Genomic DNA, 21291 nt, shown 5'->3' with positions numbered 1-21291 from the left:
GGGTGGGGAAGTCATACCATGATGGGAAAAATGGGTTCAAATCTGGGTTTTCAAAGGCTGAACTGTCATTCTGGATGGTGCCTCAGAGGTAAGTTAATGGGAGCCAACCCTTAAGAACAGCCTGGATGGCCGAAGGCCAGACCCCAGGATGAGGGGAATACACTGAGGAGAAGTGACCTTGGAAAGCTGTGGGTAACCCACCAGCCGCAGCAATCACGGTACCTTTAGGAGTGCTTCCATGCAAACTTGAAAAGAAACTATCACCACTTCCTACTGGTACAATTTCTAGTTCAGAGCTGAGTCTCCAAGCCTTGAGTCATCTGTTGGGGGCATCCATGCAGCTGGGCTGACATTGCCTAGTGCCACACCTGCAACTTTGAGCACTACAGGACTCAAATATAATGGATAGAAAGAAAGGGGAATAAGGAAGAGGTAAGAGAATCCCTATGCTCCTGGTTTTTGATTACTCTTAGCTTACTTATATACCCTGAATTATAATGACTTATTATAAGGTGAAGGTTTGGAAAGATGGATTTAGCCTATGGGCTAAATTCTTAAGAGTACCAATGCAGATTCTAGGACTCAACCATTTACGTGTAGAAAAACAATTTCTGTGTCAAGAATTTTATACAGCCTGTAGGCCAAGGATAATTAATGATATATCACAGTAGCACAATAACCTAGAAGATGACAGTGCTTAAATGTGTGTGACTCTTGACTACGGGGTGATTATGTAGTGCAATCGACACAAGACGGCAAAGCCCCCTGACCTTCAGGTTGGAGGACTGCACCGAGGACACGAGTGCCGTGGCATTTTGAGGCTGAGATTCAGGTAACACAGAGATGGGAAGAGCGACACGTCTGTCATGTCTTCCCAACTGAGCCGAGGACATCTGCACTACTGCCACCATCTCACTGTTGTACAGCAGGAAAAATGGATGTAAAAATAGAAGTGATACAGCAACTATCAACACGGAGGCAAATGAATGTAGCAGCCTGAGGGAGTACTGACGCGGAGCGGGACTGGCCCCTTCCAGGGCGGGCTGGAAAATGTGCAATCCAGCTAAAGGTGTTTCCACCACCCATGCCATCCCTGACTGACTGATTTTATCTTGGCCAGCTTTGTCGAGGTTAAGGTTGACAAAAATTGTATCCGTTGAGGTTGCACAACATGATTTTTTTTTTTTTTTTGAAGGTGTGCCTCGTAAGGGATTAGGAGAAGGGGAAATGTGAGGTCATAAACCTCCTGAGGGCAAGTAATGCCCTCCTGACAGAAAAGTGAAGAAGCCCATTTGTTCAGAAGAAAATGCCTCCCTGGGAGTTCCTCACCTCGCCATGTGAATTATCTCCTCTTTATTAGACCTATGAAGAGGCCGAACAGGTATGTGCAGAACAGGCAAGGATTTTAATAATGAGAGTGCAGGATGAGAGGACAAAGAGCATAAAAAAGGCTGAGGGAGATTTGGCCCCCAGAAAATAACCACCCTTGTTTCCCGTGTCACCTCTGCTCCGCTGGGGGATGTTGAGAGCCCATTCAGTAGATTCAGTAGAGCAATGAAGTGGAAGATTCTTTATCACAAGAGTATCCGTCCACGGGTGAAGTGCCTAGGTGGATCTTTTTGTTATTGTTTGACCTTTGTGTTCTAAATTGATATAATTCTAACCTACCACAAAACTCACCCTTTAAAAGTGAACAATTCACTGGTTTTCAGGGTATCCACAAGGTTGTCTATGTATCACCACTATCTAATTCCAGAATGTCTTCCTCACCCCAGAGAGGAACCCCCATACCCATTCATTAGTCTCCTGACCCCGTCTCCCCAGCTGCCAGTGACCATCCATCTACCTTCCGTTTCTATAGATTTACCTATTCTGGACATGGCATATACTTGGAAGCATATAATATGTGGCCTTTAGGTTTGTCTTCTTTCACTTAGCGTAATGTTCTGGATGTTCATCCACACTGTGGCCTGTATCAGTATTCCATTTTATGGCCGAACAGCAGTCTATTATATGTAGGTGCCTCAATCTGTCTGTCCAGTCATCTGCTGTTCAAAGTCAGGTTGTTTCCGATGTGGGGCTATCGGGTACAATGCTGCCAGAAACATTTGTGTACAGGTTTTTGTGTGGGCACGTGTTTTCATTTCTCTTGGGTGGAGACCTAGAAGGACACTTGCTGGGTCCTATGGTAACTAGAAAATTAACTTTTCGCAGCCCTTCCAGACTGTTTCCCAAAGCGACTACACTGTTTTACCTTCCCACTGGCATCGTTTGAGGGTTCTAATTTTTCCATGTCCTAGGTACGCTCATTACTGTTTCTGATTCTAGCGGGTGACAAGTGGTATCTCATCGTGTTTTGTCATTTAGGAAAAAAATCAAAGCCATCCATATACATAGTGTAAAAAGACAACGCTTAAGGAGTAAACGCCCCATCTCTCTCTTGAACCATTTCCATGAGGCAAATACTTTAAATTCCCTTTAAGTTTCTTCTGGTATTCATCTTCTCCCTCTGGTAATATGCTTATACTGCTGTTTTTTAAAAATCAGTTTCTGATATTCTCTCTTGACTCCCAACTCTGGAGAATGAGCATTCAGCTCTCTTCTCTTCCCCCAGGTGCACACAGACCACACACTCACTTTATCCTTCCATCTTCAAAACAGGATTCTAATCTCTATTTTTGGCTAAATCAAGAATCGGCACTTGCACTGTTAGGACCATGTCTTTACAGCCACGTGGCGTGCGAATAGTTACTTAATCATACTTTTACCCTGAGACTGCAGATGACGTAGAGCAAAAATATTTGCCCCCCCCTTTTTTTTCATTTCCACAGTTTTCAACATAATTAATTGCTACTTCATCCTCAAATTCTGCAAGAAAACTAAAAATCTTTGGTCATATGCCAACACATGGGTATTCTGCTATTTCCTTCTTTGTCCTTTCCTGTTTTTGCTTTTGTTTCTGGGAGTCACTCCTCCAGGGCTCTCCGCTCTCCTGCTCTCTTGGGGACTGGGACCCGCCTGGTTGCGGGCCTGCTGCATAGCTGCTGCCCTGGGACTTCCCTTCACCACCCCGGCTTCTCTCCTCTGTGGCATCGTCTGCTTCCTGGATCCCTTATCTCCCTCCGGCCTAGTTTTATCCCTCAGTTTACAACAGCATAATCTTCCAGTACCTTCTTTATTCCTCCATTCCGGCCCTCTTTTGTATTAATTTTTTTTTTTTTTTTTTGAGAGAGAGAGAGACAGGGGGGGGGGGGGGGGGGAGAGAGAGAGAGAGAGAGAGAGAGAGAGAAAGAGAGAGAGAGAGGGTGAATCCCAGAAGGGGCAGAGAGAGAGGGATTAAGAGAGGGGGAGAGAGAGAAGTGGAGCTCGAGTTCGCCGGATGCAGGGCTTGAACTCACAAACTGTGTGATCATGACCTGAGCAGAAGTCAGATGCTTAATGAATGAGCCATCCAGGTGCCCGTTAAATAGATATTTTGAAGTGTACCATGGTAATTCTTTTGTTTCTTTCAGGTTTAAAAAAAAATTTTTTTTTTAATGTTTATTTATTTTTGAGAGATAGAGACAGAGAGCAAGCAGGGTATGGGCAGGAGAGAGGGAGACACAGAATCCAAAGCAGTCTCCAGGCTCTGAGCTGTCAGCACAGAACCTGACTCGGGACTTGAATCCATGAACCATGTGATCATGACCTGAGTCGAAGTCTTTCGCTTAACCGACTGAGCCACCCACGCGCCTTTTTTCTCTTCTTCTTTTTTTGAGTTCTTTTTTTAGTGATTGCACTGGTGATTCCGGTTAACATCTTAACTTAAAACAGTCTAGTTTGGATTAATACCAACTTCGTTTTGGATAGCGTACAAAGTTGTTTATGGCTGCTTTCATGCTACAATGGCAGAGGTGAGCAGTTGTGACAGAGCGTGTATGCATAAGGTCCGTGAAACCTAAAACTTTACTGTCTGGCCCTTGACGGAAAAATTCACTGATCCCAATCCAGTGCCCCGATTTTCGTGATCCCGTGCTCTACCTCCTGCCTCCAAGCATTTAAGTAATCTTTTCTCCTCTGAGCTCTGTGTTTCAACTTTCCTGAAACCAAAAACTTAAGTGCACATGCTAAGAAACCAAATGAAAGGGCACAAAACAGTATCAGCAAAGTGTGAAAACCTCCTTGTGCACCCTGCTGTATTTAAGATGCTCAAGATGCAATCCATCACTATCTAGGAAATCCAATCCTTCAACATGAAATGGCTCTGAGGATAATGACTATCGATTCAAATCTGAACATTTCCAAGGCTGGTGTCTTCATCACTTTGTCCCATGCCCAGGCAGGGCATTTCCACATGCGTGTTCTGTGAGGTTCCCCATTCCAGGCGGGGCTTGTTTTTGTATGACCAGCTCCACTTCCCATCCTCTGATGAGAGTTCTTTAATTTTTATTTGACACCAGGGATGGGGACACGACATGGGGCACTGTGTGGGCAGACAGCTGTCTGGGACCACTCCCAGGAGTGGGCCCGCCTGAGCTCAAAGCCCAGCACCGCAAGGCAGGCAGAGCCAACAGGGAGGGGGTGAGTGGGCCCCCATGACATGGCTTCACTTCTGCCCTCGGCCGTACCTTCGGACTCTCAGCCAGGTGCACCGAATACATCCCTGTTCCTGTGTAGGCCCATTCCAGTTGTGCTTTGGTGCTTGTGGGCAAAGGAGCTGTGGCTGACACAGACACCCGAAGCAGAGGCTGAGTCTCTTTCGGGGTAGATACGTAGGCCCGACATCTTCATGAGGGTCCTTCATTTTTAGCAACGGAAGAGTAAACTTTTCTGCTGTAGTTCAGGACCTGGACTCGTTTTAGTCTCATGCAGGGTCGATTTCAGAACTAAGAAGGAACCTCTCAAGTTCAGGCGACTGTCCGTGACAGAACAGAAAAAAAACTAGTGGTTTCCAAAATGACTAACTATGAAGAGAATGACACCACCGAGTGCAACTGATCAAATATCTGATCAGCACATTGTGAAAGGCAATCAGGGTGTGATTTCATGTGATAAAAAGCAGTCCTTGTACTTATCTATCTTTCAGAGCGTACTTGCATCCATGACTTCATTACGTTTGCTTAGGCTCCTTTTTGATAAATGACCCACATTTTATTTTATTTTATTTTATTTTATTTTATTTTATTTTATTTATTTAATGACCCACATTTTAAAGCCTTTTCTAAGCATAAAAACCAAAATATATTTTATAAGTAATTACACATTAATTTCTTATAAATAAAAACTAAAATGTTTACTCTTCCCCAACTCTAGTTTTAGGTTCCTGGTATTTATCGATTTTGTTTGCTCTTCTCAATTCTAGGTCATAAACAATAATTCTTATTTTCCCAGATTTAGAGGACCTCTGAGCTTTTTTTCTAGCTTGTCTTCCCTTCCACCCCCTTCTCGGTTGTGACTCGTCTATGTAACCTGCTTGTCCTTAATGCATGCCTTACACAAGAAGTGTCTGGAGTCCACAGGCCAAGTTTTGAACCCCCAGCTCTGTTACTTCCTAGCATTATGGTCCTAAGCAAGTGTCTAAATCTGTAAAATGAAGATAATATAGCTCATGTCATTGTTGTAAAGATCACATGAGATGTATGCCAAAGAGACACAGTAAGCGCATAGTAGATGATAGCGGGCATTATCTGATGGCCAAAAGAATGAGTTTTGCCAGCCAGTGATCCTTGCACTTTCATTCCACACAGGAGGCTTGTAAGAACCAGCAGCTGGGCATACTGTCTAAAATCTAAGCCCCACGAGGGCAGAGACTATGTCTTGTTCATCACGATAGCCCCAGAACTTAATAGATGACTGGCATAATAGGTATTCAATACATATTTACTGGATGAATCAATGAATGAATATAGGTGATACAAGTATAGTTTTACTGATATTCTGTTTTTCTGGATGAGGAAACTGAGGCTCAGAGAGGTTAAGTGACTTGTAGAAAGTCCCACAGTGGGTTGGGGAAGGATTAAGATATAGTGCTCCTGCCTGGTTTTTCTTCCCTTCTACCATATCACCTCCTTGGGCCCTTACCTTATGATACAACAAAAATTCAGGTGTAGTATCTTTGTTATAAATGATGATTCTCAAGGGGGGCAGAAATGATTCTGAAATTTTAAAACCTACCGTGGTATCCACAGCCTTGACCTTCTCTGTGGGGATGTGCTTTGGGACAGGTTCTGTCTGTGACAGCATCACACAGCCTTCAGCACCTAAGGTGATGATTACGACCTGGCACCCCCTTTCCAAGAGCACCCGTGCAGCCTTCCCAGCGTCTGCAGGGCTGCTGACCGTGAGGCCAGTTAGGATCTCAGCCTGGAATACAGAAAAGTGAAAGGAAACAGCGGTGAGAAAAGTAACCTGGGTCTATTTCCAGATTAGATTTGGTTTTCTAGAAAAATGTCCCCCTTCTTTTGCATAACAACCAATGCAGCGGGGAACTTTGATGGATACTGGCTCAGGAAAATAAATTAAAAACCCTATAACAATGACAAAAACTCGCTATCAATGACATTTTGGGGACAACAGGGGAAATGTGAATGTGGCCTGGATATTAGATGACAGCACAGAATCACTAATAATTTTCTTAGGTGTGAAAATGGTGTTGTGGCTCCTCTTAGGAGATGCACACTGAAGTATTTAGGGGTGAGGTTTCATGTTATGTGCAGCTTACTTTGAAATGACTCAACAAAAACAAAAAGAAATACACACAGTGGAGAGGGGAAGCATATAGCAAATGTTAACAACTGTTTAGGTGGAGAGTATATCACTCTTCGTTGTGTTGCCCTTCCAGCATTTCTGTGTGTATGTATGATAATTTTCATCATAAAGAGTTAGGGGGAACAAAGAATTCTACAAAAGAAAGGAAGAGGGGAGGGAAGAAAGGAGTAAGGGAGGGGCCGCTGCCAATGACTTTGATATATAAGTCGTGTCTGTAAATTTTACCCCTAAAGTTGTATTTCTTCTAGGCTCCTCTTGGGTCATAATGCCTTTCTCTTATTACTGGTTAGAGCTTTCCATATTTGCACAACACCCATTTCTTTTGTTTGTTTTTGCTCAAGAATTTGGAAGCAGGGTAGGAGGGGCACTGACATGGAGCAGAGAAAGCAACGTGCTGATATATTCAGGAGATGTCCACCATTTACTAACTCTGGGACTTTTTCCAAGTCACGTATAAAATGAGGGGCTTGCACAGGACCACAGTTCTCTCCCAGAATATAAAAAGGGCTCCGGCTGAAGTAGGGGTGAAGGGCTGTAGCCCTGCTTCCTCACCCCCTAGGTACTCCTCTAGCTTCTCTGGGGACCCTCTATAGTTCTGAAATTAGTGGCTGAAAATTCACTGGACCAGATGAATTATATGATACTTTTTGACTCAAAAAGTTTATAACCAAATTCTGTCTTTTCTATATCCTATTTCTTCCTAAGAATGGGTCTATCTCTTCCTGTGCTTGCTCTGAACATGCCCAGATTAACCCTTTTTGTTGCCTATAAGTCACCCCACAGTGTCTGCTCCTTCTGGGGTTTGGTCTTCCCTGGCAGCAAAGGTTTTGTTAACTTGACCATGTGTCCTTCCTGAACCATCTTTTCCACACCCTGTCTGAGTTGGCTATGCCTTAAGGCCACCTTCTGTTTTCTTTTTATAAGTTTTTCACTGATCTTCATTACTGAGATCACTTACATCTGTTGAGTTAGTTGGGTCTATTTTCAGAAACACTGAATTCTTGTGGTTTCTAAAAACCTGTTAAAAAACGATTCTTTGATGAAAGATCCTGAACGTAAAAATAATGCAACAAACACCCATGTACCTACCACCCACTTTAAAAAAAATTTTTTTTTTTTTTACGTTTATTCATTTTTGAAAGACACAGAGAGACAGAGCACAAGCAGGGGTGGGGCGGAGAGAAAGGGGGACACAGAATCTGAAGCAGGCTCCAGGCTCTGAGCTGTCAGCACCAGAGCCTGACATGGGGCTCGAACTCACGAACTGTGAGATCATGACCTGAGCTGGAGTCGGATGCTTAACCGACTGAGCCACCCAGGCACCCCACCTACCACCCACTTTTAATAAGTCTTAACGTTTTATTTTATTTGCCTCAGTTATTTTTCTCTAAAGGAGGTAAATGATGGAGTGCCTGGGTGGCTCAGTTGGTTAAGCATCCAACTTTGGCTCAGGTCATGATCTCAGGGTTCGTGGGTTTGAGCCCCATGTCAGGCTTTGTGCTGACAGCTCAGAGCCTGGAGCGTGCTTCTGATTCTGTGTCTCCCTCTTGCTCTGCCCCTCCTCTTCTCATGCTCTGTTTATCTCTCTCTCAAAAATAAAATAAACAACGGGGCACCTGGGTGGCTCAGTTGGTTAAGTGTCCAACTTCGGCTCAGGTCATGATCTCACGGTTCTTAAGTTCAAGCCCTGCGTCGGGCTCTGTGCTGACAGCTCGGAGCCTGGAGCCTGTTTCAGATTCTGTGTCTCCCCCTCTCTCTGCCCCTCCCATGCTCATGCTCTGTCTCTCAATAATAAATAAACATTAAAAAAACATTAAAAAAAGATAATGTCCTCCATAGATATTATGTATTAATGTGCTTTTCCCCTTAACATTATTTCATTTGTGTTTATATATGTAGCATTCCATATACTGCAAAAATACTGCAAATATATTACAGTTTAAAAAAAATTTATTCTCCTTTTCACGGACACTCATTTTTCCATTTTCCCCTTTTACAAACAATGAAGTATTGGATATTCTTATCATGTATATAAAATCTGTTTTTTTTTTCCTCTGACCATTTAAAAATATTTTTGTTTTGACTTTGGATTTTATGCAGTTCCACTAAAATGTATGTTAGTAGACAGTTGTATCTGTGTATCTCAAGTGGTACTTTTAATACACTTTTGATCTGAAGACTTGTGCCTTTCTTCAGTTCTAGAAAACAACCTGCAGTTTTTTCTCCAATATGGCTTCTCTCCAGTTCTCTCCTTTCTCTTCTTTCACTTCCATTAGATGTATGTTAGAGCCTCTCAACCTATCTTTCTTTTCTTCCAATTTCCTCTTTAGTATTAAAAACAAAGTTTCTGTGATATTTCTAGGTGAATTGAGCTTTTCACTTCTGGGTGAATTGATCAAGATTCTTTTTCAATTCACTAATTCTTTGATTCCAGTTTGTTTACCTTCCTAATGAGTATTTTGTAGAAAGATTTTAATTAGTGTTTTTCATCCATTTTGAGTTTGTTTTTTGTGTGTGGTGTAAGAAAGTGGTCCAGGTTCATTCTTCTGCATGTCACCGTCCAGTCTTGCCAACACCATTTGCTGAAGAGACTTTTTTCCATTGGATATTCTTTCTTGCTTTGTCAGAGATTAGTTGGCCATACGTTTGTGGGTCCACTTCTGGGTTCTCTATTCTGTTCCGTTGATTAGAGTGTCTGTTCTTGTGCCACTGCCATACTGTCTTGATGATTACAGCTTTGTAATCTAGCTCAAAGTCTCGAATTGTAATGCCTCCAGCTTTGGTTTTCTTTTTCAACATTACTTTGGCTATTCAAAGTCTTTTCTGGTTCCATACAAATTTTAGAATTGTTTGTTCTTGCTCTGTGAAGAATGCTGGTGTTATTTTGATAGTGATTGCGTTGAATATGTAGATTGCTTTGGGTAGTATCGACATTTTAACAGTATTTCCTCTTCCAATCCATGAACATGGAATGTTTTCCCATTTCTTTGTGTCTTCTTCAATTTCTTTCATAAGCTTTCTATAGTTTTCAGTGTCATTTTCAAATTTCTAATTGACTGATTTTTATATTCACATATTGTTGCTTTGATTCTGTTTCTCTTTCTCTTTTTTTAATGAGAATCTCAATCATATCTATCTATTTATTGAGAGTGAGTGGGGGGAGGGGAGAGAGAGAGAAGGAGAGTCCTAAGCAACTCCATGCTCAGCACAGAGCCCAATGTGGGGCTTGATCCCAACAACGCTGGGATCATGACCTGAGCTGAACTCAAGAGTTGGATGCTCAACTGACTGAGCCACCTGGCATCCCTCAATCATTCTTATTTTAATGTCTTTTTTGCACTGCTTCACTATTTGGATTTCACCCTGGGAAAATTCATCTTGGATTGCTGATTTTATTGGATAACTCTTGAGCATTATGTTTTGTCATCTGAAGGCTCACTTTGCTCTCTGAGAGTTGGAGAATCCCACACTTCAGCTCCCGCTAGGCTTATCCCTGCCTTTCCAGTGGTTTTATGGTTGCATCCATCGGGCCCCAAGGGTCTCTAAACCAGAGCCAGGTGTTATATCGGCAATACGGAGTTCCTGTTCTGCTGTCATTGGCGATATTGCCAATCTCGTCACATTCACGGTCACCACGTTAGCATTGGCTTAATTCCTTCCTGATCAGAGGCAGTACCTCTGTCCTCCTATCTCCTCAGTTTGGGAGCTTTACATATGCTGTAGTCCTGGGCAGTAGGCTTAACAGCTTCCTCTAACATTTTTGGCTAGCAAGGGAGCCTTAGCCCAGCATCTCTGGGTTTGAGCAGGGGGCATTGCCCCAGTCTCCCATGAGTGGCACATTTCTAGTGCTCGTTACCCATTAGAGGTCCCTACCACTTACACCTACCTCTGGGACTGAAATATAGCACACGCAGGGCTGCATGCTCTAGGATTCTGCTCCCTTTCTGATTTGTGGAGTTGTTTGTTTTTGAGCTTGTGAGTACTTTTTCATTGTCTCTTTGTATCTTTATATATCAATGGTTTGTGTGTGAGCAGAGAGAGTGTCTTAAAGCATGAATTTACATTATTATCGAGATTAGAAGTCATCCATAAAGGGGCGCCTGGGTGGCTCAGCATCTGACTTTGGCTCAGGTCATGATCTCGTGGTTTGCAAGTTCGAGCCCCACATCGGACTCTGTGCTGACAGCTCGGAGCCTGGAGCCTGCTTCAGATTCTGTGTCTCCCTCTCTCTCTACCCCTCCTTCACTTGCACTCTCTCTCTCTCTCTCTCTCTCTCTCTCTCAAAAATAAATAAACATTAAAAAAATTTAGACGTCATCCTTAAGGATGTTAGGTTTTTAAAGCTTTTCTTTTTTCCATTATGTGTTTGAGATCAATTTTCTTAAAGACTAGAGTTTGTTCATTTGTTCATCCATTTAAAAAGCATTTACTAGGTGCCAACTATGTGCCAGGTACAACGTAATAGATGGTAATTTCCAAAGATAACTGTATCAACATTTGTCACAGTGTATATGCTCTTTTCACGCTGTGCAATGGCAATCTTCTACTGAGAGGTGGAGTGTGAGGGCAGAGTTTCCTGCCTCAGTCAATAGAATGGGCCAGAAGAAATACTGCGTGACTTCCAAAGCTAAGTCATAAAAGCCAACTCTTCTGCTGGGCTCCCCCTCCCTCTCCCTCTGGATACTGTTTCTCGGAACCCAGCTTCTACATTGTGAGGAAGCCCGGGTCACAAGGAGAGGCCTTGTGTAAGTCTGGTCAACAGCCAGCATCAACTAGCAGGCACATGAGTGAAGTAGGCTTCCCATGATTCCAGCTCTCTGCCTTTGAGTCTTCTAGGCCCCAGACATCACCGAGAGAGACAAGCCATGCTGTGCCCCGTCTCAATTCCTGATGCACAGAAACCATGAAGGACAAGAAATAATTACAGCAGGTTCCCTGTATCTGCAGTTTCACTTTCCGTGGTTTTAATTACTCATGGTCAGCCGCAGTCAGTAGGTGATCCTCCTCCTGTCGTATCGTCGGAAGGTTAACAGCAGTTTAACGCTATGTCACGGTGCCTGTGTTGCTGACCTCACTTCATCCCCTCACGCAGGCATTTTATCATCTCACACCATCTCGTAGGGGAGGGGTGGGTACAGTACAGCAAGATATTGAGAGAGAGGGAATGTGATCATTCACAAAACTTCTGACAGTATATTGTTATAACTGCTCTCTTTTATTATTATTGTTGTTACTCTCTTACTGTGCCTACTTTAGGAATACAACAGTGAATAAGACAGATGTCCCTGGCCTCACAAGACTAGTAATTCAATGGAGAAGACAGAAGTACTGAGTAAGTCATTTGAGCTGTGATGAGTGTTTGAAGAATAGTGTTCTGCAAGTATCTAGCAGGGAAATCTACACCAGTTGGCCGTGGAGGGTAATCTAATTTCTTACTATAAAATGGTTATTACTTCCCACAATTCCTTCCTCCCAGCACAAGGCCTGGCCATAATGGGTGCTCAAAAATACTGCATAGCTTATTGTGATTGGTTAAAATTAGTTTCCTTGTGGCAGTCTTTTTGTTTTTGTTTTTATTTACTTCATGCTCTGAGAGATGAAATTAACAAAAAGGCAGGTCAGGAAATCCTGGAAACATGCATTCAGCCTCTGAACCACATGGAAAATTACTATTACAGTTCTTTAACTGCTAACGTTCTCTCTGCATGTTGCATTGTATAGTATGTCTTTGCCTCCCAACATCGAGAGAGAGAGCTCTGGTCTAAAACTGTCTGACCTATATAAGGGAAAAATATTGAAATTTTCTTCCTAAAATGGTTCAGAATGAATGGCACGATCTGAATGTAACTGAGAGATATTTTACTCAGCTCTATACATTAGGACGCTCAGATGGACTGAGAGAACCCTCTCGTAACAGAGTGGCCCCTGAAGTCCTTCCTGTGGCATCATGGAGAACCTATGTCTGTTCCCCCAGGCAGTCACCGCATCTTCACAAGAGAATGTAGCAAATGTTCCAGGGGTTGCATATTAATTAGGGTCGTTAGACCAGTTGAATTTGAATTTCAGATAAATAACAAACAATTTTGTAGCTTAAGTCCATTTCGTATATTATTTGCTGTTTGTTTGAAATTCAAATTTAACTAGGCATCCTGTATTTTTATTCACTAAATTTGGCAACTCTAATACTAATTATTCCATAGAATGTGGAATAATTAAAAAAGAAAACAAAACACCAATAGTGTGAAGGCAGGGAGGGGACTAAAATTAGCTGAGGTTTGAGAAGTGCCAGATTATGGAGATGACTCAGGGAACCTTTTTCTCCACCTAGGATTCACTAATTTCCTTTTCTCCACACCCCAGTTAGCTGAAAAATGTGTTTTCACTGGGCTCAAGAATTCACATGCAATCAAACTGACATGATTAGTCCTGCCTCTTTGCTTTACCCGTTTGTATGAAAGTCTTTGGTTTCTCATGGAATGAGCAAAACCTTCCATCCTTACCTCAGTTTCATTGCAGCAGAACACATCTGAGAGGGCGTAGAAGCGAGGATCCAGGTCAGCAATGGCAGGAGCTGGATTGAACAATGTTTTCACTGTAAAGGAACGGAAAGGGGCTTCAGTGGTCCTCATTTTTAACATGGTGTGTTGACAGACATTGGGTAAAGGCAATCCCCAAGTGTGACCACTTTCCCCATGAAATGAAAAATCAACTTAGTTACGGGTGTAGAAGTCTAAAATCTCAGTCTCTATGATGGCCTAGTACCAGCCCCTTCTTATTTCTATTTGCTCTATTTTTCACTCTGCAACACTTCAGCTTCAAGGGCAAGCATCGGTATTACAGTCAAGATGATTACAAAGTTGTGGCAAAGCGCAAGAATATTAAAGAAAATTTTAAGTGCTGTGGCCTGAAAGGACATGCATGAATGTGAACATTCAGGCTGGTGAACATTTTTGTTCATAAGTCCATTTTCCAGGAAAGAAAAGAAGTTAGAAAAGAAATAATGAAGAGGTCAAAAATTTCCTGGTAAGAATAGTCAAATAGGAAGTTTATGTACATATGCAGGTTTTGAACACCTATGCATGTATTCCAGATATATCACAAGTACTCATGCAAACATAAGCTTTTTTCTAAGATTTTGTTTTAAGTAATCTCTACACCCAAGGTGGGGCTCGAATCCACAACCCTGAGAGCAGGAGTTACACACTCCACCGACTAAGCCAGCCAGGCTCCCCAAACATACATTTTCACAGAAGCTAACCTTCTTGGCTTCTGTGAAGAATCTGGGAACATAAAGGAAAGCTTGATTGAGAAAGGAGGAGAAATTCAATCCGAGACTGAGAGCTAGCTCAGACTAGGGACCTACAAGAGAAGGATGGATAGGGATAGCAGAGACAGGGAGAATGAGAATGTCACAGCCAATACAGCATCAGAAGAATTTCTGCATTTTTCAGAGGAGGAACGTGAACCTCAGAGAGATGAGGTCACAGTCTAAGGTCATATGCTGGGACATGGTTAAGCTGGGTGCCCATGTGGGGTCCTCCAGCTTTAAGTCCAGTATTTGGTCATCTCTCTAGGCCAGGACTCTGTTTATAGCAACACAAGCCTCCATTCCAATTTACAGTATATTTAAAACAGCCTCTGGTGTGGAACTTGGCAAATAAATTTATTTATTTATTTATTCATTCATTCATTATTTATTTATTTACTATTTTTAAAGAAGTCTTCAGAAATCACAATGACAGGAAGCTTCCCCTTTATCAAAACACTTATCCACCAGAGTACCCAACTAGATTGGCTGGTTTCTTTTTCTCTACCCAGGTCCAATGACTTATGTGTTTAGTAGCCCCAATGGACCCACAGAGTAAACTCCTCTAGCTGCAGTTCTCAGAGACCCGTCTAGAACAGTGACCCACAAACTTCCTTGCACATCAGCATCACTAGGAGAGCTCAGTAAAGTGCATGACTTCTGGTCTCCCCCTCGAACCCACTGATCAGAATCTCTTGGGGTAGGAACAGGAACGTGCACATCGAGGAGTTCTTCAGGTGGCTCTTCTGTAGCTGTTGTGGCATCGATCCATTCCACATTCTTGGGGAGATGCTTCTCAGCACGTGGCTAATGGAAACTATCCACTACTTCTGCCTGATAAAGCTAGCTAGTTTGCTTCCATACCTTCCTTGGTCTTAACAGTTTGGTTTGGTCAATGGATCTCGTCCAGTGGTCTACAGACTAATGCTACTCCCACATTTTCATTATTTTAGAATTCAGAATGTCCACCCACAGAGATCCTATGGTATATTTTTGGCTGCTCATATTTTTGCACAGGTTATTGTGCAGCTTAAGTTAGAAAACGGGTGTAAAAGCCCTATGTAAACTGTAGAGTGTTGTACAAACGTAAGGGATTATTACTGTTATTATATTGTCCTTTACACACAGCTCAACACCCCCGCCCATCCACCCATCTCTTTTGCCTTCTGTTGAAGTTTGTAGCCTGGCAACAGTCTCTCTCATTGGTTTTGTCGCTTCTGCAAGGTCTTAAGAGATGTCAGTTATGCATAAAGGCCCTCAACGCCCAGCATTCCAACACACCCATTTACTTTTTACCGCTGTAGAACAAATATATTGCTCCCTATTTTCCTTGAAGGGTAAATTGCAAAAGCATTGCTCACATATTATGATCTCTAAATCTGCATGCATCTGAGCACAGGTTAGAGCGAAGTACCAGGATGGAACAACAGCTTTGAGCCATTCTTATAAAAGTGCCATTTCATCTCAAAAGATCCCTGACCCAGCAGTTCCTTTTCCAAACCTATCCTACAGAAATACACAGGCAGGCAAAGATGAGGTACAGTGAGGTTCAGGATGTACAGTGATGTACAGCTCTTTTTTTAACAGAAAAAGAGAAAAAGACAAAAAGAAACCTAAGCTTCTATCAGAGAGGACTGGTTAGGAAAAAAAAAAAAAAAAACACCTCTAATGGAATGTTCTCCTGCTGTTAAAAAGAACGAAGCAGATTTCTGTTTAGCCACAGAAAGATTTCTATAATTTGTGAGTAAAAAAAGGAAGTTTTGTAATAAAATCCATAATATGACCCTCTCTCTCTTTTTTAAATCAAACAAAGCATACTTATATGCGTATTTACATTTATACACTTGCACAGAAGAGAACAAAGTCTGAGAAGTTACTCACTAAACTAATAAGGGATTAGTTCCAAAGGGTGATTGATGGGCATCAATCTGACCACAGATTACCTGCTATACACCAGGCAAAGACATCATTCTTAAAACATGTATAATATCTTACATCAAAAACCAAGTACATTGTAAATGAAATGATATAATGTCTGGCTGTTGCTTCCAAGGTTGCGGGGGCGGGGGGGGGGGGGGGGGGGAGTAGTGAGTTGGGGTATAGATTCAACAGGATTGGCCATGTGTTGAGAATTATTGAAGCTTAACGACAGTAAATATGGTTTACTGTACTATTCTCTGTATGTCCAGATAGATTTGAAGTTTTCCATCATAAAAAACAAATTTTAAAGAAACCATTACATTGCGTTTTAAGCAATAAAAAGAGTTGCTGGAATGAGACATTCTACAATTTAATCTGACCATAAATATTGTATAAAAACCAATCCAATCTTATTTGCTTGTATTTTGCTGAAGGAAAGCATTCTTACCAAGGCCGGATGGTAACAGGCTGGATATGTAGGCTTAGAGTCTGACTAGTAACTAAATTTAGGGGAAAAAATGAAAATACCATAAAGCAAAGGACTCTCTCTGGCTCGTGCTACCATGAATTAGCATAAATATTTTACCAGGGTGAAAAAACTGTGAAGAATCAGTAGATGTAGTTAATCAAATAAGAACGCACCTTTGTGATAGTTTAGGTGGGAAAAAATAATGTCATCCCGGAACCACACAAAAGCAGAGGACACAAGATGTACCATGGAGTAACTTGGACCTGGAGGGGTGACTGACAGCCCCCAACATAGACGGGCTAAGCTCCCGGTTGTCTTAACAGCATGCCAGTGGCTGGCACAGCGATGCCAGTGAGGAACGGGTGAGCCCTGTGAGGGGGGACGCATAGGTGCAAAGCCAGGAAAACGAGGGGGAAGCGCTTCATGGTGTCACCATGGAGGGCAGGAGCTAGACAGTTAAGAAGGCCCTAATAACAAGCTTGGGGGCGCCTGGGTGGCTCAGTCGGTTAGGCGTCCGACTTCGGCTCGGGTCATGATCTCACAGTTCGTGGGTTTGTGCCCCATATCGGGCTCCATGCTGACAGCTCAGAGCCTGGAGCCTGCTTCGGGTTCTGTGTCTCCCTCTCTGCCCCTCCCCCGCTCGCACTCTGTCTCTTTCTCTCTCAAAAATAAACATTGAAAAAATTTTGGAAAAAAACAACTAGCCTGGAGAAATAGGAAGAAAGTCACCCTAAGTAAAGAAACCGGGAGAAGGTTGGGGTAACCAAACACTGGCTTGGCGGCCTCCCTCTAGGGGTTGTTTACTGTGAGTTGATCAGCAGAAACGCTCAAAAGTTGGGCTCTGTGCTCGTGGCTGTGAAAGTCAAGGTGGCCGGCCAAGAAGTTTGCTTTGCCAAATGGAAAAGGACTAAAGTGGCATTAAAAGATATTTTGTGTCCTACCTAGAATTTAATCTTGGCGATCTTACAATCTCAATTATTTATAATTGTTCCTGTAATGTTCCATTTGCTTTGAAATGGATGTAAAGACCAGACCCGGCATGCCTAATTTCATCCCGAGCAGCTGCAGCACCAGCTCTCTGCTGTGGGCCTGCCTCGCAGCGTCCTGACCCACGGAGGAGGGGGCCGGAGGGCGCCACTGGCTCATTTCTGGTGCTGCAGGTGCTGTTTAAGACCAATGCTCTCTTCTTGGTGAAGACACAAAGAGGTTTCTGAGATAATCTATTCAAAGATGGAAGGGGGCCTTTTTCCTCTGTATTTTAACAACTATCCCTAATCCAGTTATACAGTGTGTTTAATTCAGAGCTCGTTACTTGTGAGAAGCACAGATAAGGCGGCTGTGATAAACCCACAGAGAAGGGGGAGGGGGATTTTACCACCTTTCTTGCAGGTGGAATACTGCTGATGAGCACACAGGTGATCTCACAGGGCGATGGACAGGACGCCAGGTGCTCACCGCATCTCTAAGACTGCCCGCTCTGCTCTGCCATCAGGACGCTCACACGTCCTGACATTAAACAACCGTGAGAGCTCTAGGCCCAGTTCTCTTGCTTCACCGAGGAAGAAAGTGAGGCCCAGAGCAAAGAGCTGACAGACTTGCATGCGGTCCTCCATTTACTAAGGGTGGATTCTGAATTCAGAGCCAAGCTTCATGACTCCCAAACCAGTGCTCCTTTCATTGTATCGCTCTTTTATGTGAGAAGGAAGACATTAAGTTCACACACACACACACACCTCATGGTATAGTAGCTAAGCTGCTCTGGCTGGTAACTACCAATCGAGGACCAGCTGAGTTCTGGATAGAGGAGTACGTGTGCACATGTGCTTGTGTGTTTGTGTTTTGTGGGAGCGCACAAGGGACGCAGTGCAGAAAGCACTCTAGGATCCGGGAGACGGGAGCAGTGAAAACATTGAGAGCTTAGGCTACAGGATGAACAATGTTACAGTTCGTGGATTTTACTTTTCTTCACAAAGGCTCAGTTCCTTGAAATCAACGGGATGTGCAGTTTCTTTATTTGAAGTGTGCTCCAGGACACAGAACTTGGGTCCTGGCGTCTGCAATCCGGGTTTCTACGCTGACCTTGGTTGAACTAAGTACTTAACCTCCCCAAGTCTGTCCCCTCACCGCCAATTTGGGAGAACAACGCCTGCCATATCTTTGTCACAGGTTTTCCTGAGGCTCAGATATATTTGAAAGTGCTTTATAAACTATACAGTACATAATAAAGGTAAGGCATTACTCCTTCCAAAATCACTATATGGGAAAGACCACGTGGAATTGATCCTTAGGCAGGCTGGCTCTTAGTAAAAATGCCAACTTGGCCAGTGCTCTTTGGCCTTCCATCACCTACCCCTGCCCGTCCCTGATGCCCCGGGTCCTCCAGCTCCTCAGCGGGCACAGCTGCCAGGCAGGTGATGGAGGAAGCAGTTTTGGACCCCATCCAAATGACATCCTGAGGTCAGGCTGCCTGCCCTTCTAGATAACTCTAGATCCTCCACCGTGGTACCCTTCTCTGCTCCACACACTGGGTAGGTAACGGGGAACCAGAGCAGGACAGAGGAAACCGTGATCCCTGAGAAGCAAGGGAGGGTAGGAACAGAAAGTGCATGAGGATATGCCTTGACCTATATAAGGAAAGACAGGAGCACGAATGAGGTGGCACGTTGTGTTCACATCACCCGATTCGGATGCGTGGCGTGCAGGCGACGCTTACCACAGGCACGAGACTCTCTCTGTGACACCCCTGAGAAAATGCAACCAAATGGGTTTTGGCTTGGAATTCTCTCTGACAGCTTCGAGTCCATTAAAAGTACATTAAATGTCAGTGAGAATTTGCCACGGCATGTTGTTTTGCCAAGAGAAAAATTTGTTAAATCAGGACATACATTTAAAAATTCTCCACAAAATCATTTCAAGCAACTTACTTTCCATTTACTGCTATTTAAAATGGTGTAGACTTTGGGGAGAAATCACTTATGCAAACACACACACACATACACTTACTGTTCTTTTTCTTCTTTTTAGTTTTGTATCTTGATGAGAACGTTTCATGTGGAAAAGTCAATGTAAATCACAGAACTATGGTCACAATATCAAAAGGAAGCTACTGTCTTGGAGTGGCTACTTTTTATTTTGCTATATATATTTTTTTTTTTTTAATTTTTTTTTTCAACGTTTATTTATTTTTGCGACAGAGAGAGACAGAGCATGAACGGGGGAGGGGCAGAGAGAGAGGGAGACACAGAATCGGAAACAGGCTCCAGGCTCTGAGCCATCAGCCCAGAGCCCGACGCGGGGCTCGAACTCACGGACCGCGAGATCGTGACCTGGCTGAAGTCGGACGCTTAACCGACTGCGCCACCCAGGCGCCCCTTGCTATATATATTTTTGACCAAATGGTGCTGAGATCAGGATATGACCCTAATTTTACTTTCAATTAAAAAAATTTTTTTAAATATTTTTATTTTTGAGAGAGCAAGAGTGAGCAGGGGAGGGGCTGAGAGAGAGGGAGACAGAGGATCTGAAGCAGGCTCTGTGCTGACAGCACGGAGCCCTATGTGGGGCTTGAACCCATGAATCGTGAGATCATGACACAACCTGAAGTTGGATGCTTAATCAGCTAAGCCACCCAGATGCCCTGGATATGACCCTGATTTTACTTTATTTATTTAGTTTTTAAAGTATTTATTCATTTTTGAGAGAGAGAAAGAGAGCGAGCAAGTGAGCACGAGAGGGGGGGAGGGGCAGAGAGGGAGACAGAATCTGAAGCAGGCCCCAGGCTCTGAGCTGTCAGCACAGACAGTGGGGCTCGAACTCATGAACTGCGAGATCATAACCTGAGCCGAAGTCGGACACTTAACCAACTGAGCCACCCAGGCTCAGTACCCCAATCCTGATTTTACTTTAAAGAGAAAAGTGAAAAGGGGAAGACATTTGGAATTTACTGAGATTCATGACACCAGGCTTGGCATCATGTTTTATTTTATTTTGTTTCATTATTAGAACAATTCTGTCGGGGGGTATTTCTAGATGTATTTAACAGACAAGGCTCGGAAACATCAGATGGTTCTGGAAAGACCACAAAGCTAACAAGGAACAGAAATGGAGTCTAAATAAGAAGATGCTTTGCCTACAAGTCAACAGTGAAACAGAAGCAAACAGAAAGAAACCATTTTTTTAGATTTTTAAAGAGTTTGTTCTTGGCTGGGGGTGGAGTGGGGGGAGTGAGCATGAGGGCAGATGAAACAATGTTAGCCATGTGTTGATAACTGCTGAAGCCAAGTGAAGGGTTTCATTATGCAGTTCTCCCTACCTTTGTATGTTGGAAAATTTCCAAAAGCTAAGGTCAAATGAAACCAAAGACTTAAAAGACCTTGACAACACAGAGAATATTACATACAAATAATCTTCTGTTGTTTATAGAATAGGGATGGAGTTTTACGAAAACGAGAAAGAACGAATCTTCAGCTCCTAGAGACGTTTATCAAAATATACCTAGCTGGGCAGTCATCATACAGGACACGCAGCTTGACCTTGCTTCTCGGAAAAGTGATCATTCCACTGTGGGACCATGGGCTGCTTCTGAGGTACTAGTCGCTACTTGTATTATTTCTGCTAACTAGATTGAAGATTTATATTGCTGGATACCAGAAATGCTACTCAGTTTATTTTGTACCCAATTTATAAGCTTTTCTAACCTTATGAAGAACTATAAGAAGACCGTGAATCTTACAGGCTGGAGAGAGGATATTTTACTACAGGAAAAGTACTGCATTGCTTAACTTGAAAGGTTACCTTTCATTAAAACAGGGATAAATGCTTTTCTAGGAAGAAGAATAAATATGTAAAA

The 21291-nt window shown here is 43.0% G+C and overlaps 1 protein-coding gene and 1 long non-coding RNA gene across 6 annotated transcripts in view; one reads left to right on the top strand and one right to left on the bottom strand.

Moving 5' to 3' along the window:
• RBKS (ribokinase) overlaps positions 1-21291 on the bottom strand; it is a 101264-nt gene that overhangs the window by 46156 nt on the left and 33817 nt on the right. For 4 of the 5 annotated variants that reach the window (XM_030311403.1, XM_030311399.1, XM_030311400.1 and 1 more), the window contains 2 exons: positions 13248-13339; positions 6154-6342 (listed from right to left, as the gene is read on the bottom strand). In XM_030311403.1, the coding sequence (XP_030167263.1) occupies positions 6154-6342; positions 13248-13339 (281 nt within the window). Of the gene's footprint in view, positions 1-3694; positions 4895-6153; positions 6343-13247; positions 13340-21291 lie in introns of those variants that run through there. The other variant, XM_030311402.1, reaches the window with a different exon arrangement.
• Positions 1202-21291, top strand: LOC115510992. The gene is made up of 3 exons (XR_004343445.1): positions 1202-1381; positions 12004-12079; positions 20865-21291. It is a non-coding gene; the product is annotated as an uncharacterized LOC115510992 (long non-coding RNA).

This window comes from Lynx canadensis, chromosome A3 (assembly GCF_007474595.2).
Source record: "Lynx canadensis isolate LIC74 chromosome A3, mLynCan4.pri.v2, whole genome shotgun sequence".
NCBI lineage: Eukaryota > Metazoa > Chordata > Mammalia > Carnivora > Felidae > Lynx > Lynx canadensis.
This window is presented reverse-complemented; position numbering and strand designations above follow the sequence as displayed.